Below are 14,878 nucleotides of genomic sequence, written 5' to 3'. Positions count from 1 at the left end.
TTAGCGAGCCAAATGCAGTAAGGGTCAACGGGCATCTTCAGGAGTTCTCCACAGGTCTTCAGTCACCTACAAAGGATACTTGACTCCAATGCTGATCTCCAGAAATGGCTGCAGGAGTCCTCTTCTTATCCTAAATCCTGTCTGGAAGCAAGTCCAAGCCCACCAATGGTAAGAATCTGCACCATTAAAACAGACAGCAATGGCCCAATCAGGGACCACTGTGGGTTTCACTCATGCATACACTTCAGACTCTCAGGAACCATGGTTGTGGAATGGGACCAGACAGTCCCACCCACTTCCTGGGTCCACACACAAATGGCATGCACTAGCTAGCGGAAAAAAGCAGCTTTACCAGGCTAAGGCATGACCATATAAGGGATTTCCTGACCGGCAGGAAGAAAGCAAAGAAACAATATGGCCATAGAACAAGTGAAAAATCTTGTGGCACAGGCATTTTAGGGCACAAGCCACTTTAGTAGCCAGACACAGTAAATGCGAATGTGCACACTGAATGTACTGCAAAAATGTAACTGCTGGCACAATTAAAAGTAAACAAAAATCTGCAGTGTAAAACACAAGGGTGATACAAAAGTAATCCCAATCCATTGTAAAATGCTGTGTGCACTCTTAAAGAGTTATGCAAACAGGTCAAAAGTAAAAGACCAAAGGGAAACATAGTTTCCAAGGACTGATAGTCTGAAGGACGCATTCCGTTTCCCCATGACAAAATGAGCTAAAGGCCAGGGAAGTGAAGCGGAAGGGTTCACTTCTCTGTAAAAAGTCAGGACAGGTTCAAAAACAAAAGCAAAATGTATGGGGGCCCACAGAATATGGAGGGAAAGTTGCCTAAAAGAGAAATATGTCCTCACAAAACTGTGTGCTGCCCCCTTTTGAGCTAGTGTGTTGCCCCCGTCTTGAGCTTGAGTGAAATACTATTAGAGCAAGAATATCAACATGTGTCACCTTAGTTGGCATTGTTTATGTGACAGTGCACTTAGTAGGGCTACCATAGTCAACTATACCAGTTTGTTCTACTCCTTTTTGGTCACTATGAACAGTTAGCTATCATTGGTGCCATGTTACAGCATAATATAACACACTGAATAGCGAACACATACAACCTTTTAAAGTGTGCTCTGCTGATCATCTGCTTTTCTAACCTGTGTAGGGTTATAAATGAATGTGTTGTTTCATTTTTATTTTTTCAGATAATAATGTAATGTAGTAATGGCCTTGATCAAGCACAGAAGGGAGAAACACGTGCAGGCCGAAAATTGAATGAAAATAGTTTCACCTGCTACCTCATCAACTACCCATAAAATAAAATTAGACTTTCAGTCACAACAATCCAACGTTTACTGGTGACAATAATTCAGGGCTATTGCACTTGGTCACTGTATTCTTTTGGCAAACACTTATCCATATCCCAACCAGTGTTGAAAGCTGTTGTATTCAATACACAAGCATTGGAGCACAAGCTATTTTCAAGTCCTGGCACATGATTTATGTGCTGCAAATCTCTTCTGCGATACAATCTCAATGTGTACAGGACAACTCCATATCAAACAGGGATCTCACTGCATGGATCCGTGGCCACTGACTGTGGCCAGTACTTACTTGTCAAAGCCTTTCAGAATGAGATGCGATCAATGTGTGTTTAAATCGTACATTTTCAACGAGTAAGAAGCTGTGGGCCAAAAACATTGTAAAGCTCGTGCTAAAAAGGCATACCTGTTGCAATTTCAATTTCCTTTTTCTGAGTGATATTTATAAACTCCTGCTGTTGCTGTCTGAACTCAATCACAAACTTGTATCTGGTGCCAGGTTTCAGGCGGTCCCATTGGAAAATGGAATGATCTGATTGTATATTCCTGGAAGAATTATTTAATGAAACTGAGATTGACCAATCCCTTGTCAACGGATTTATATGGAAAGTCGCTGCAGTGGTCGACACAACCGTGTTAATGCTGGCCTCTGAGATTCCACCTAGAAGAAAAACAATGGCATTATGCGGAGCCATGCAGGCCAGTCATGCATTCGTGTGTTTATTTTATTGGGAAGTGCAAGAGGCATTGCCCTAAAATGACGAGATGGCATGGAGGCAAAGGAAGGGCGCAGCATCTAGTCTCCTTCAGAGTGTCTAATAAAGATACCACTGGTTCAGACACTCGATTCCATAACACACAAAATTCACTTTGACCATAAAGTAACACCCACTCCCGTGTGCACGCTTGTGTATGTGCATCATGCCGGATTTGGGTTGTAAAACCGTAGCTGAAATGTTCGAGGGAGAAAAGACAGAAAGTCATTTTTCTTCTCTCCCCAGAACATCTCAGATTTTGTCCATGCTCCCACCCCCTACTTACCTGTGGGCAGCACACCTCCTTGTGTGCCGCCGTCTCCAACATCCCTCTGCGACGCCGGTTCCCTTCACTTGCGTTTATGGGAACTGGCGCTGCAGGGTCTGCTTTTTTAAATTATTTTTTATTTTTATTCTTTCTTGAATCAGGGTTACGCGGGACACCCCGCAACCCAAGCTCACATTACAGTGAAGAAGGGTGCGGGGTACACCCCCACAGCCCTTCCTCACTGTAATGTTTCGTATGGCATATTTGTTCGAATTTTTAGGCTATACGAGATGTTCATACAAAATTCAAACAAATGGGACATAGGTTTTCTTTCTTCCGGTCTTTGTGGATGATTCCCACCATGCCCACCAGCGTATGTACTGTGCCATTTGTAGACCACTTTGATTGCAGCCCTCCATTTCTCATGGTTGCCCCACGGCTACTCTTGAAAGGCAGGTGGAGGATGTACCGAATCACATTTATAGAACTATAGTTCGATGATGCTGCTACCAGGCCAGCTTGCATATTGAGAGAGGTTCTTGGCCCGTGTAAACAGGGAGCAGTTTAAAACACCAACATAGATGCACCAGACATGGATGCATCACTCACACTAACCCCAGGAATAACATACATCTAACACAAAGGGGAATCGTTTTCAACCCCTACAGCCCACTTGTGCAGTCTCTTGCACACAACTAGGGCGTTTGCACTTTATAATGGATATCCTTACAGCAAGACGACCGTGTAGGGACAATTATGTAACATGCTTCTATAGAAAAAAAACTCACTATGCTTGCCCTTGTGTTTGATGCTGTGACATTGAAAGCAAAGACTACCCCCACTCTTCATATATGTGTATGCGCCTATCTAGCAGAAGAAAAAAACGAAAAATAATGCTCTCTTGTCCTCGCCTTAAAAATACGATCTACTAGCATATCCTTGTGTGTTGCAGCACGTGCATATCTGGTACACATGGTCTACCATCGTTTGACATGTTCTCTAATACAACTCTTTGACACATTAAAGAACATCCATACAACTAAACGATAACTCTTTAGCAAGAACCTACTAATGCAAACAAAGTCGGTATACTTGCTCAACTGGTCAATATTGATGAACTCAAATGAAAATATGGTCAACCCATCGTGGTCAGATCTGAAAATAGATTCCTAGGGAAGCCAGAGGGTCAGTATGAGGGTCACCAGGGTTAAATTTGCTCTCGCTGATGGGTGCCAATATTTAAGGCCCTACCACTGTTCCAAGGTGTTCCCGCAGTGGTAGAGATGCATTTGAGTTGATCAGCTTTTCAAATTTAAAAGAAGCCACCCAATTTTCGTCTGTTAAGAGAAGACGGCTGCGCTTTCTCAGCCCAAGCCAGCAACCACTGGAATACTCTTCCGTCATACATCCACGATCTGCAGGACCATCCATCATTCAGGTAAAAGCTACATACCTGGCTGTACCACCCGTTAATCTAAACAGACCTCTCCCTCCTTCTGATTCAGTCCCATCTTATTGCCATTAATAGCGCCAAAATACCCTTGCGTGAATGTTGTGCCCTACAAATGCAAAATAAATAAACTCCAACAGATGGGACTGCACAAGATAACGTACACAGCTCTAGAACTACAGCAGACATTACTTTTGAACAACTTGATATTGACCCTAATTCCAACCGGATGTCAACTTTAGTGGAAGTATTTCTGTCCTCGGAATGTTGATCACGCCAGATCCCTGCAGTAGGCAAAATCTGAGTGTCAGTGTTTACCTCATACATTGTATATTTACTCTGGCCTCCACCATTGTTTGGTGCGCTCTCTACTTGCTAAACCATAGCCCTACATAACGATAACAGAATGAATCCACAAGCTACAGCTTCGTCTTCTCAAGCCACTTGTTTAAATTATCAAAAACGAACGAATGTAATATCTGTCTTGGAGCCATTGAACCGCTAATTGTTTACTAAACTACACCTACCCAAAAAATGATTAGCTTAATGAAATGATAGGTTATTTATAACGCGCTTAATACCCAGAGGTTTCTAAGCGCGGACCCGGGGATCGAACCTGTGGTGCTGTGTGTCGTCAAGTTTCCAAGGTGAGTATGTTGCCCCTGAGCTATCCCCCCAAGACTATGAGAAATGAGGAACAGATCAATTAATACGGTAGGAAAACGGCTTGACTTTGCCAGGAAATCCAAGGGGTCTGCTATTGACAGGTTGAACAGCAAAGTTCGGAGTATGCAAATATGTTACAAACCTTGTAAATGCACATCAAATATCCCAATTACTAAGCCGTACCCTGATGCATATGTTAGTATAGAAGGTAGCTATTATTTCTAACAAATTAGGGGAATAAACCACCTACACATCGTTCACCAAATCCTTGCACTGTTAACACTGTCATATGCAGTGGAAAAATCTACAAAGTTGACAGTCAAGTTCTTTAAGACTAGACATGTCTGAGAAGTAGGCAAGCCCTTGCAGAATACAAGTTATGATCATAGCATTTGCACAAACATTCAGTTCAAGGAGCTAACACAATCGAAATGATCCTTACCAGCACTTTCCCCCCAGCATCCATTGAGGGCATCAGTCCATACATGGCCGGCGGTGTACAAAAGGAATTCTTAATGATGTGGAGCAGAACACTCCCCTCCACGAGTCCAGTATAAAACTCTGGTCACAACACTTAGAGGTGGGACAAGATGGGAGTCCACCAATCCATATTTTCCTTCTGGCAGGAATTCAGGGGTTAACCCATCAGGTCACATTGATTTTTACTTTTTCAAGCCTGCTTGCTTCATCCATCAGCCTTGGTGCACTGATGCTTAAACAGGGCCTCATCTACCTGCATGATGCACTCAGTATCAGCTTAGTGATTCATGTTCAGAACACAAGTTACAGAATATTTATCTTATATGGTTGACCCATTTTGATTCTTGGATGGGGAAGAGAGCTTTACTTCGGGACCAAAGTCTTTCCCTGTTCCGTCTCTAAAACCACTTACAATAGCTGCATTTAGCTGCAAAATGCAACACTTCCCACTTGGCTCGGGCAAAGTCAATTGATAGTCATAATTTCCATGATTTTTGAAGTGTGATTAAGGTGCATATGTGACCTTTTCAACCTCGATAAGCAAAACATTTGCTAATAGCGAAATGAATCCATTTAGCATCCCCCATTGCACGTAATAGGAAATGCAAAATAGATGTATTTACCAGCTATGCCCCCGCCACCACCTCCTCCCATTTCGCAGACCCAGTTGCCCAATCATATGGTCTTTTGGGGCTTTCCCCATTTTGTTGAGAGTCTGAGATTACCTTGTTTACAAAAATAATTCTACCACCTAATCATTATTAATCTGTTCAAGTAATCTTGCAGCCAATCAGAGCGAATAAGTAGCATATTGAAGAGACTAAGGGCCTGATTCACAAACATGTTTTAAAATGGGAAAGTCCCATTGAAAACATTTTAGTAAATTAAAATCAGGCCCTAAATGTCCACGAGACCTCAGATTCATATTGAAATGCAAGACTAGATGAAAGATCGCCTCTGCGTGAAAAGATGCTCTGTAGGATTTTCAAACTAAGGTTAATCCTTTGAATCTACAGCAGTTCTGCATAGAAATGGGACATACTCTGGATACAAACAGGGCCAACGTGGTACGTACAAAGGCTGAGTTAGGGCAAGTGGCTTGTGGTCACTCTCTGCCTTTGGTAATCATATAACTATCCAGCACAGACCTGAAAGAAGCACAATATCTGGTGTTGTTTGTTGGAATATTCTCAGTCACCCTGCCTTAATAGAGAATTATCTATTTAGGTCTCAACAACAAAGACCCCGTTTGTAAACCCTAGAGAAAGAGGCAGGTCTAACATCAAACAACAAGTTGGCCATTTAAATATCCTCATCACACCCCCACAGAGGTGTAACATATGTCGTGCCCTGAGCACAGGACATAGGGTCCAGGACACCGCTGCTGGTGGCACCCAGCTGAATCACCTCTGGTGGACATGTCGGGTTGGTTCACAGGCACACGCGCCAGCCATTGAGGTGGTGGGGGCACCCACCACACACAGTTGCAGGGGGTCACCCTGATGAACCATGATCACAAGGACCCAGACCATGGCCTGGGTCCACCCAGGCTGTCGGAGCCGGAGTCGCCCAGCAGGGGCTCCGGAGAACAGCTGCAGAGTTGCACAGCAGGGCCTCTGCTAACCCAGTGCACCAGGACATCAGGGACAGCGTTGCCCAGCAGGGGAGCTGTCCAGGTAGAGGGCCCTGCAGCAGCAGGCCTCTACCTGCTACGCAGCGCCAGCATCGCGCTGCAGCAAAATGACACACAGCAGGCAGGAGTCAGTTAGCATCAACTGACGCGCAGGAAATGGCTCATCCCTTATATTCATTAAGTCACATGGTCACCGAAATGTGACTTTAGCACGAGCCCTGGGAAGGACTAGTTCTCTACAAGGGGTGGCACACCACAATGTGTGTACAGAAGTCCCCTAAATTAAGGCAGGGATTCAATGCAGATCCTTTAATCTGCAGTGAAACAATCCGATTTACACATTGACATTAGAATGTAAATTAACTGGAAAAATGTGCTTGCCCCCACTAGGCTAATCAAGGAAATTGGCTAGAGCAAACGTATTGCAGGAGGCACATTTTTTCAAATGCATCTTATCAAGGGCATGGGATTCTGGTAACAAAATGCCCTCTATCAACCCCCAAAAAAAAATCCAACATCAATTTCAAATAATCTCTTTGCTGCACCCGCTGCACCACTGTTTTATTTTTTGTAAAGAACACAATGAACAAGTTGCCTTCCCGTTATATATTGTCTGGCACTCTAGCTGCATTTCCCCTACCTGGGATCACCACATCATGTTGCTTAGCAGTGTTCAATGTCAGGGAATGTTGATTAACAGGTAAGGAGAGCACAAGACAACCCTCGCAGCCGTTTTGCATCTCGGGAAAGGGGAACATGCTCACCTTGGAAGCAAGAACACACGGAGCACCACAGGTTCGATCACCTGGTCCGCATGTTATAAATAACCAATCATGTCATATCATATCTCTGATTGCTAGTTCGTCTGAATGCTGAACAATATGTTTAGCTGTTAAACTCAAATACAATATGAACATAGTATAAATACAAATTCATGTAATGTTATAAGAGATGGTCAATATTTAATGTCAACAGCCATTTCTCAGGGGATCCAGCAAGGCCAACCAGGAGCACACCTAAATAACCTAACCCACTTGTGCAAAAACGTCATTGGGTACGTCAGGGGAACGAACATCCTGTTTGAGGTACTCACAGCAAGCAACCTCAGTGGCCATATCCGATGTGCTTTAACTCACCGGGGTTATTATTAAAAGGTTGATCCCTCCCACTAGAGCAAAGGTGAAGGTGGGACTGTCCACACAGCTTACAAAGAGGGTGGCATTAGCATTTAAACCATCTGTGATATTAAAGTGTATTGACCCTCTTCTTGAGGCATTAGTACCCCCATTTCACAGTAAACTGTAGATCCGTGTTTACAGAATCCGGATTGGAGTATATTAATAGAAACCCCTTCCCATTTGGCGCTTTACTTCTTTGTTCTAGCTGTTAGACATAATGGGCCTGATTCATGGAACGTTTTCCTATCAGATTGCGCCATTATGAAAACACTTCCATGAATCGGGCCCAATGTCTTTTGACACAAGCCTGAGCATGTTTGCATCTAACCCGAAGCAGGAAATTGGCAGCGGGTGTTTGTGTGGCGGCCATTTCGGCGCAACAGCTTGGGCACAGTTAGCCAATAGGTGCACCCTCTTGGCTGTCATCCTAACCACTACCTTTAGTGTTCGGGATCACATACGGCGCTGATAGGTTCCTGCCACAAATGGCCAACTGCGCCGTAGACTCTGTGCCGAAACAGGGTGCACTGCATCTCCCCTACCTGATACTTATGTTTCTTTCCACATCATAACATCATACAATATTTCATTGACTGAATGGGCTGGGCTGGGAAGCGTCCCTACTCATTACAATTCCAAACAATTCTCACCATTACCGTTGCCTGTAAATCCGTAGTTTATTTATTTATCTTAAATGTGATTACTTCATTATGAACTTTACATATGCATTCATCCTAATACATATTAATTGAACTTAAAATTCATATACAATGGATTTGTTTCTAAAATTCCAAATAGATTCTAAATACATTGGACCGTAAAAGATAACATTCTCTTGGGGGCGTTGCCAAGCGCCACTCTATGTAGACGTGCCTGCTGCAGGCTCCGTCAGTAGACATCCCAAAACCCCTAAAATGCTGCTTTATTCATACTAAAAGTTCCTCTACCATTATGTATAGGGGCCCTGGCTGTGGTGGCTGAGTTTTGCGAACGTTGGAGGCTTGGAAGTCGGCGATCAATGAAGAAGCAACTTAGAGGGCGAGTGGGCTCAGATAAAATCGCACCCTAGCCGCAGTCCTGACAGCCCGTGAAAAGGGCTCGGGCGCGAACCCACTTCTACCTGCAGTGGATTCCTTGGTGTGCCAGACCGCCCCACGGCAGAGAACGGGACTGTCCCTGTGACCTCCGGGGGACGAAAAGCATCAGCAGCACCAAACCCTGGTGCGCTGGTTCATGGTTCAGCGACAGAGAGTCGGAGGTGCTCTCCCCACCCGGATCCAGCCGCAGGGAAGGAGCGTCTCTGTGCTTAACACCTGCTCACTGTGCCCTCAACCTGGAGCCTTGAGGTAGCTGTTGGGACACTGGCCCTGGGTCTGGAAGCAGAAGCGGAATAGGTGGTGACCGCCCTGTGCTACTCCGTGGTAGGCTGCGGCCTGGCAGATGGAAGAATAGCTGGAGCCTGGGAAAGCTGCGTCCGGCGAAGCACCCGCAGGTTGGACCCAACGTGCAATCTTGCGCACCAGCACTAACGCTTGATCAGCATGAAGAGCGATAGCTGGCAAACACTAAGCTGCATTATATTCGTAGCACCACACTTATTGAGAGCTACCCTGTAATCCTAATCACACAGTGCTTCACAGGCATAAGCAGCAGACACTTTGGGGCCCAGTGGGCTATCTGACGTCCATTCATCAAGGTACTCCGCTGCACACAAACTATAATTGCATTGTCCTGTAAAGTCGGTAACGCACCTCCTCCAACCGCCATTGCTCTACATCTGGAACCTGGGCGCGTTGAGACACATGAGCTCCCCAGACCTCTCTAGACTATAGAATACTATTAAGAGGGGGCTCAAAGATATATAGGACCCCCTCAGGTGCAATCCTAAGCCAGGGCCCTGAACTCTTGGACGTGGCCACCAACAGACTATGCAGCCAGACACGGGACCATGCAGGGGACTCTGGAAGAGCTTGGAGTCAGTGTGCTGGGAGCGAGCCCAGTTGGGGGGCCAAGATATCCACCATGGTGACCCCAGGCCAGTTGAAGGCTTTGTGAGGTCTTCTTAAACTTTGGGGCCCTAATCTTTAACTATCTACGGACAATTGGATAAAGCTACACAGAAACAGGCACTCGGGCGATGGAATCCGAGGACGGACGAGGTGAGCATGGCGATATTGTGCTTGGACTCTTCACTGGAAACATTTCTAAACCTGGGGCCAAGACAAAAGGGGGAGACATCAAGACACTCCTGGGAATGCTGGACAGGGAGAAGACCGCTAGGGAGATTCGCAATGAGGTCCATTCCCCTTCTCTGGTCTCTGCCCAGACAAATCCATCGTTCACCAAAGAGGACATGATGGACATGCTCGCCACTTTAAAACGTGATCTCACGATGGAGATTAAGTCAACAAAAGATGCGCTTGTCAAGACGGTTGCAGACCTTAACTCACACCTTTTGGGCTTGTGATCGAAGGTGAAGGACATTGAAAACACGCTCTGTGAACAAGCGCATGACCAAGCAGGGATCTCGAATAGAATGGTTGGGGTCAAGGAGCAGTTGGATTTGATCCGGGCCAAACAGAAGGATTTGGAAAATAGAACAAGGAGAAATAATGTCTGCATCTGTGTGGTGCCGCGCCAGGTGCAGGAACAAGACCTGTCAGGGCATGTCCGTGACCTGTTTCGCTCATTTCTCGATCTCCCAGATACTGCGGTGCTTGAGCTAGATAGGACCCGTCAAGTCCATTCTTCCATCCAACAACGGCGTCATTTGCTACCCGATATACTCTCAAAAGTCCACTATTTCCAGAAGAAAGAAGAGATCATGCTGCCAGCCCAGAAGAAAGAACCAATAGAATTCCGGGGGGCAAAGATCTCCTTATATTAGGACCTCTCACCCTGGACACTGACAAACAGGAGGAGATTGCGTGTAGTCACAGCCTGGCTTCACTCCCATAACATCCATTACCTTTGGGGATTTCCGTGCAAACTGTAATTCGAATACCAAAACCAACGCCCCATTTTGCCCCATTTACCAAATGATTATGTGCCTTATTTAACCACACTTTGCAAACTTTGCGTGACGTATCAGTCGCATCTACCCACTATTGCAAATGATTATGTGGCCCATTTCAGTCCATCACTGCTAATGCTTTGCGTGCCCTACTCAGCCCCATTTAGCAAATTATTATGGGCCTTATTTAGCCCTTTACTGCTGTTTTGCGTGCCTCATTCAGCCCCATTCAGCAAATGACTAGGGGCGTTATTTAGCCTACTATTTCAAATGATTATGTTCCGCATCTAGGCCTCCATTGCCAAGGACTACGCGCCATACTTACTAATCATTGCTAATCTTTGTGCAACATATTAGCCATACCTGCTAATCTTTGCTCACCGATCTTAACATACCCATGCCAACTTAGTCCTCACCTTAAGTGGGTGACACCACCCTGTGCTCAGGCATTGAGCTTTGGCTAAAATCCAGTATTCTGCCCACCTCGCAACAGCCTCCTACCCAACTATACGGCACCGACATGCCAACATAACACCCCAAAGTATCTCCACCTACCCACCCAATTCGCACCCTAAGCATGGCCAAAGTACTCCCTAACTAACACTATTCGGCCTTCAACATTCCTCCCCCAAATGCTGCAGTTTAAAAGCTGCAAGACTCCTACCTCCAATACCTCCAATACTACTAGCAATGTATGCACCAATGCCACCTTAAACATACCTTCATGCCTAACCAAGCATAGGCAGGACAACAACTACCCAGGAACTACCGTCCTCACTACTTGGCAGAGAAACAAAAGACTCAGGGACAGGACAAAAAACCTCACTAGAAACCAATGCCAAATTACAACTACCCATTCTACAGACAGCCAAATCCACACTATTACAACTACAACTAACCTAGCTGATCCACTGGCACCTGCCCAGCTGAATCAGACTAAGAAAAATAAATTAACAAGGCCTACGAGAAAACCTCCCCTAACTAAAACTAGGACGAAACTCAACAGAGAAAAAGGCGATAACACACCCACCCACCTCAAGGGAGCCCTTATCAACGCCATATCTATCCCAGAACATGCCCTAGATATAGCCAATTTCATCACAACTAACGAGTTAGATTTCACTGCCATAACAGAAGCTTAGCTGCACCCTGCAGCTGGCCCTTCCTTGGGCCTTGCCTTACCAGACGGATGCTCTATCATTAGAAAGGATAGAACCACTGCGAAAGGAGGCGGCATTGCCTTCATATCCAAAACTAACCTTAACATACGAGAAATCCCCAACTCATCTTCCCATCAGGAGAACTATTGTCTACAAAAATGACTATCTCTGTCACCACCTCTCTAACCCTACATCTTATCTATAGGCCCTAAGGCCCCACCTGCTCCTTTGACGAGGATATAGCCACCCTACTGGCCACAGACTTAAAACCTACATACAAAGCTCTCATCCTTGGAGATTTCAATCTAGTACTTAAAGACAGCTCTGACACCCAAGCCAAAACCTTAGCCAGCACCATTGAAATGCAAGGTTTCACTTTGCGCTTCGCAGGCCCAACTCATGCCAAAGGCTGCACACTTGACTGGCTTACAGACCATAAGTGCACTACATACATCACCAACAACAATCCATGCCTATGGTCAGACCATATATTCTCAATCCATACAGACACACAAGTCTGCACCCCCACACTTATTGCACCTGTGACACAGACCCGCAACCACTGCAACATCACACCTGTCAACATGTTACCACTGCTCACAGCGCTCACCACAGACACACTGGGAACACTGCTGATCCATCCTCCTTGGTAGTTACCTATAACCAGACCATGGGGGCAGCAAACAACATAGTGGCACCTATGGGCAAGTGCAAAGCCAAAACCAAGTCACATGTCAACCATTGGTTCACCCCAGAGCTTAAAGACCTACGAAACAAAAAAAGGAATGTAGAAAGTAACTGGAAAAAAAACATCGGCCGACAACAAACAACTATTTGCACATTAGCCTCTGAATATAGAGAAACCACCATCGGAGCACAGAGCAATGCTTACATCTCGCGCATACAGAATACCAGCTCTGGCACTAAAGAGCTTTTCTCAGCCCTGTGAGAATTAGAATCACCATCCCAGACCACTGCAATAAGGATCAAGCCTGGTGTGAAAATATACAAAAAGCCCTTATGGATAAAATGTCTTCCCTCCAACTCAAAATCAATAAAAAAAAACTGAAACTTACCACCCCGGTTCAACTCATGATGGAACATAAACCGCCAAAACCGTTCCCTAAGTTTGAATTCTCACCCATTACCTTAGAAGAGACCACAACAATCATAGAAGGTCTCAAACCATTGTGATGCCAAGGTGACATCTGTCCTGCCATGCTAATCAAAAGATTGTGCAGACAACCTGGGACCATTCATCAATTCACTCATAAAAAACTAATTTGTCTCCAATAAAGTACCAGACAATTTGAAGGAAGCCTGGGTACTTCCCTTACTGAAAAAAACAAGTTTAGACCCTAATGTGCCAACGAACTGCAGGCCTATTACGACAGTACCATTTCTTCTAAAAATACTAGGGTAGCCTATGTACAAATCCAAATATACCTCAAAACTCACAACCTTCTGGTCCTCCGCCAATCTGGCTTCCGCCCAGGCCATAACACGGAAACCGCCCTAGTAGACCTAAAAATCCAAATGGATCAGATACAAGACCTAGCCATCCTTCTCCTATTGGACCTTTCGGCAGCATTTGACCTAGTAAACCACAACATCTTATGCCGCCACCTAGCTAGCGATGCCCACTTCTCCTCTCGAACCAATCCATGAGTCTTCTCATCCACGGCGGCCGCACGCCCCACCCAGGTCACTTGCAGAGTGCCTCAGGGATCCTGCGTGTCCCCCATGATGTACTACGCCTTCACAAAACCTCTTTTCATAGACTAGAAAAATGTGGGTGGCACATATACAAATTATGCTGACGATACCCAAATTCGAATCCCTATAACGGGAGATTACAGCACCGACTGCAAGGCACTCAATGCTATCTACCTCTCCATTCAAAATGAGCTCTGTCTTAATGGCGATAAAGAGAAAAACATAAGAGAAAAACATAAAGTGAGTCTGATTACCCCTCTTTCCAATGCCCCAATGTGTCAAAGTAACCAACAATTACAATATAAACAAATACCATTTGATGTCATTGTTATGAAACATCATGAACCCGGCACATAGAGAATAGAACATCATGAACCTGGCACACAGAGAATAGTTACAAAATTAAATTCAATTTTTATTGTCACATGTTGTATATGAATAAAAAGGCACCAATTGCCACATATATACGATGTTGCAAATTTAAACAATTCACCATTTGCTAAAAAAAACTTATTATAAAAAAAAGAGGAAAACAAGTGCATAAGGCACCAGTAAGACAAAGGGGTGCGAGCAACACAAAGTTTGTATATTATTTTAAACACTTTGTTTGCATCAAAATCCCACAGTTAATTCATATGAGTATTTCAGATAACTATCGACATGTTTCAGGCATTTTCTGTTTCAGACACTATCTCTATTGTCTTAAATTCTTTCTTTTTTAGGCCATCTTCAGGGCAATATTTCTTCAAAAGAAGTAACAAAGACTCTTTACCCCAAGGGTTGATCAGCATGACCAATTCTTCCTTGCCGCATGCTTCCAGTGTTTCAGCTTTCAGAAGTGGTTGTACAGTGACAGGTTGGTGCTATATGGCTAACCGGCAGTGATGGGGAGCGAGAGGCCCCCTATTTGAGTTGCTTCGTGTTCTTGGAACTGCGATCTTCGTTGGGCCTCGTCTTTTCCTTGTTGTGGTTCTGATCCATGAGTCTTCTCATCCACGGCGGCCGCACACCCTACCCAGGTCACTTGCAGAGTGCCTCAGGGATCCTGCGTGTCCCCCACGATGTATTACGCCTTCACAAAACCTTTTTTCATAGACTAGAACATTTGGGTGGCACATATACAAATTATGCTGATGATACCCAAATTAGAATTCCTATAACGGGAGATTACGGCACCGACTGCAAGGCACTCAATGCTATCTACCTCTCCATTCAAGTATGGATGGCCCAAAAT

The 14,878-nt window shown here is 44.9% G+C and overlaps 1 protein-coding gene across 12 annotated transcripts in view; it reads right to left on the bottom strand.

The window, feature by feature from the left end:
• Positions 1-14,878, bottom strand: part of PTPRQ (protein tyrosine phosphatase receptor type Q) — a 2,012,995-nt gene that overhangs the window by 1,892,855 nt on the left and 105,262 nt on the right. For all 12 annotated transcript variants that reach the window (XM_069629300.1, XM_069629298.1, XM_069629293.1 and 9 more), the window contains exon 5: positions 1,732-1,986. In XM_069629300.1, the coding sequence (XP_069485401.1) occupies positions 1,732-1,986 (255 nt within the window). The remainder of the gene's footprint in view (positions 1-1,731; positions 1,987-14,878) is intronic.

This window comes from Ambystoma mexicanum, chromosome 12 (assembly GCF_040938575.1).
Source record: "Ambystoma mexicanum isolate Mex_15411 chromosome 12, UKY_AmexF1_1, whole genome shotgun sequence".
Classification (NCBI taxonomy): domain Eukaryota; kingdom Metazoa; phylum Chordata; class Amphibia; order Caudata; family Ambystomatidae; genus Ambystoma; species Ambystoma mexicanum.
Note: the sequence above shows the minus strand (reverse complement) of the source record. Positions and strands in the feature narration are given on the sequence as shown.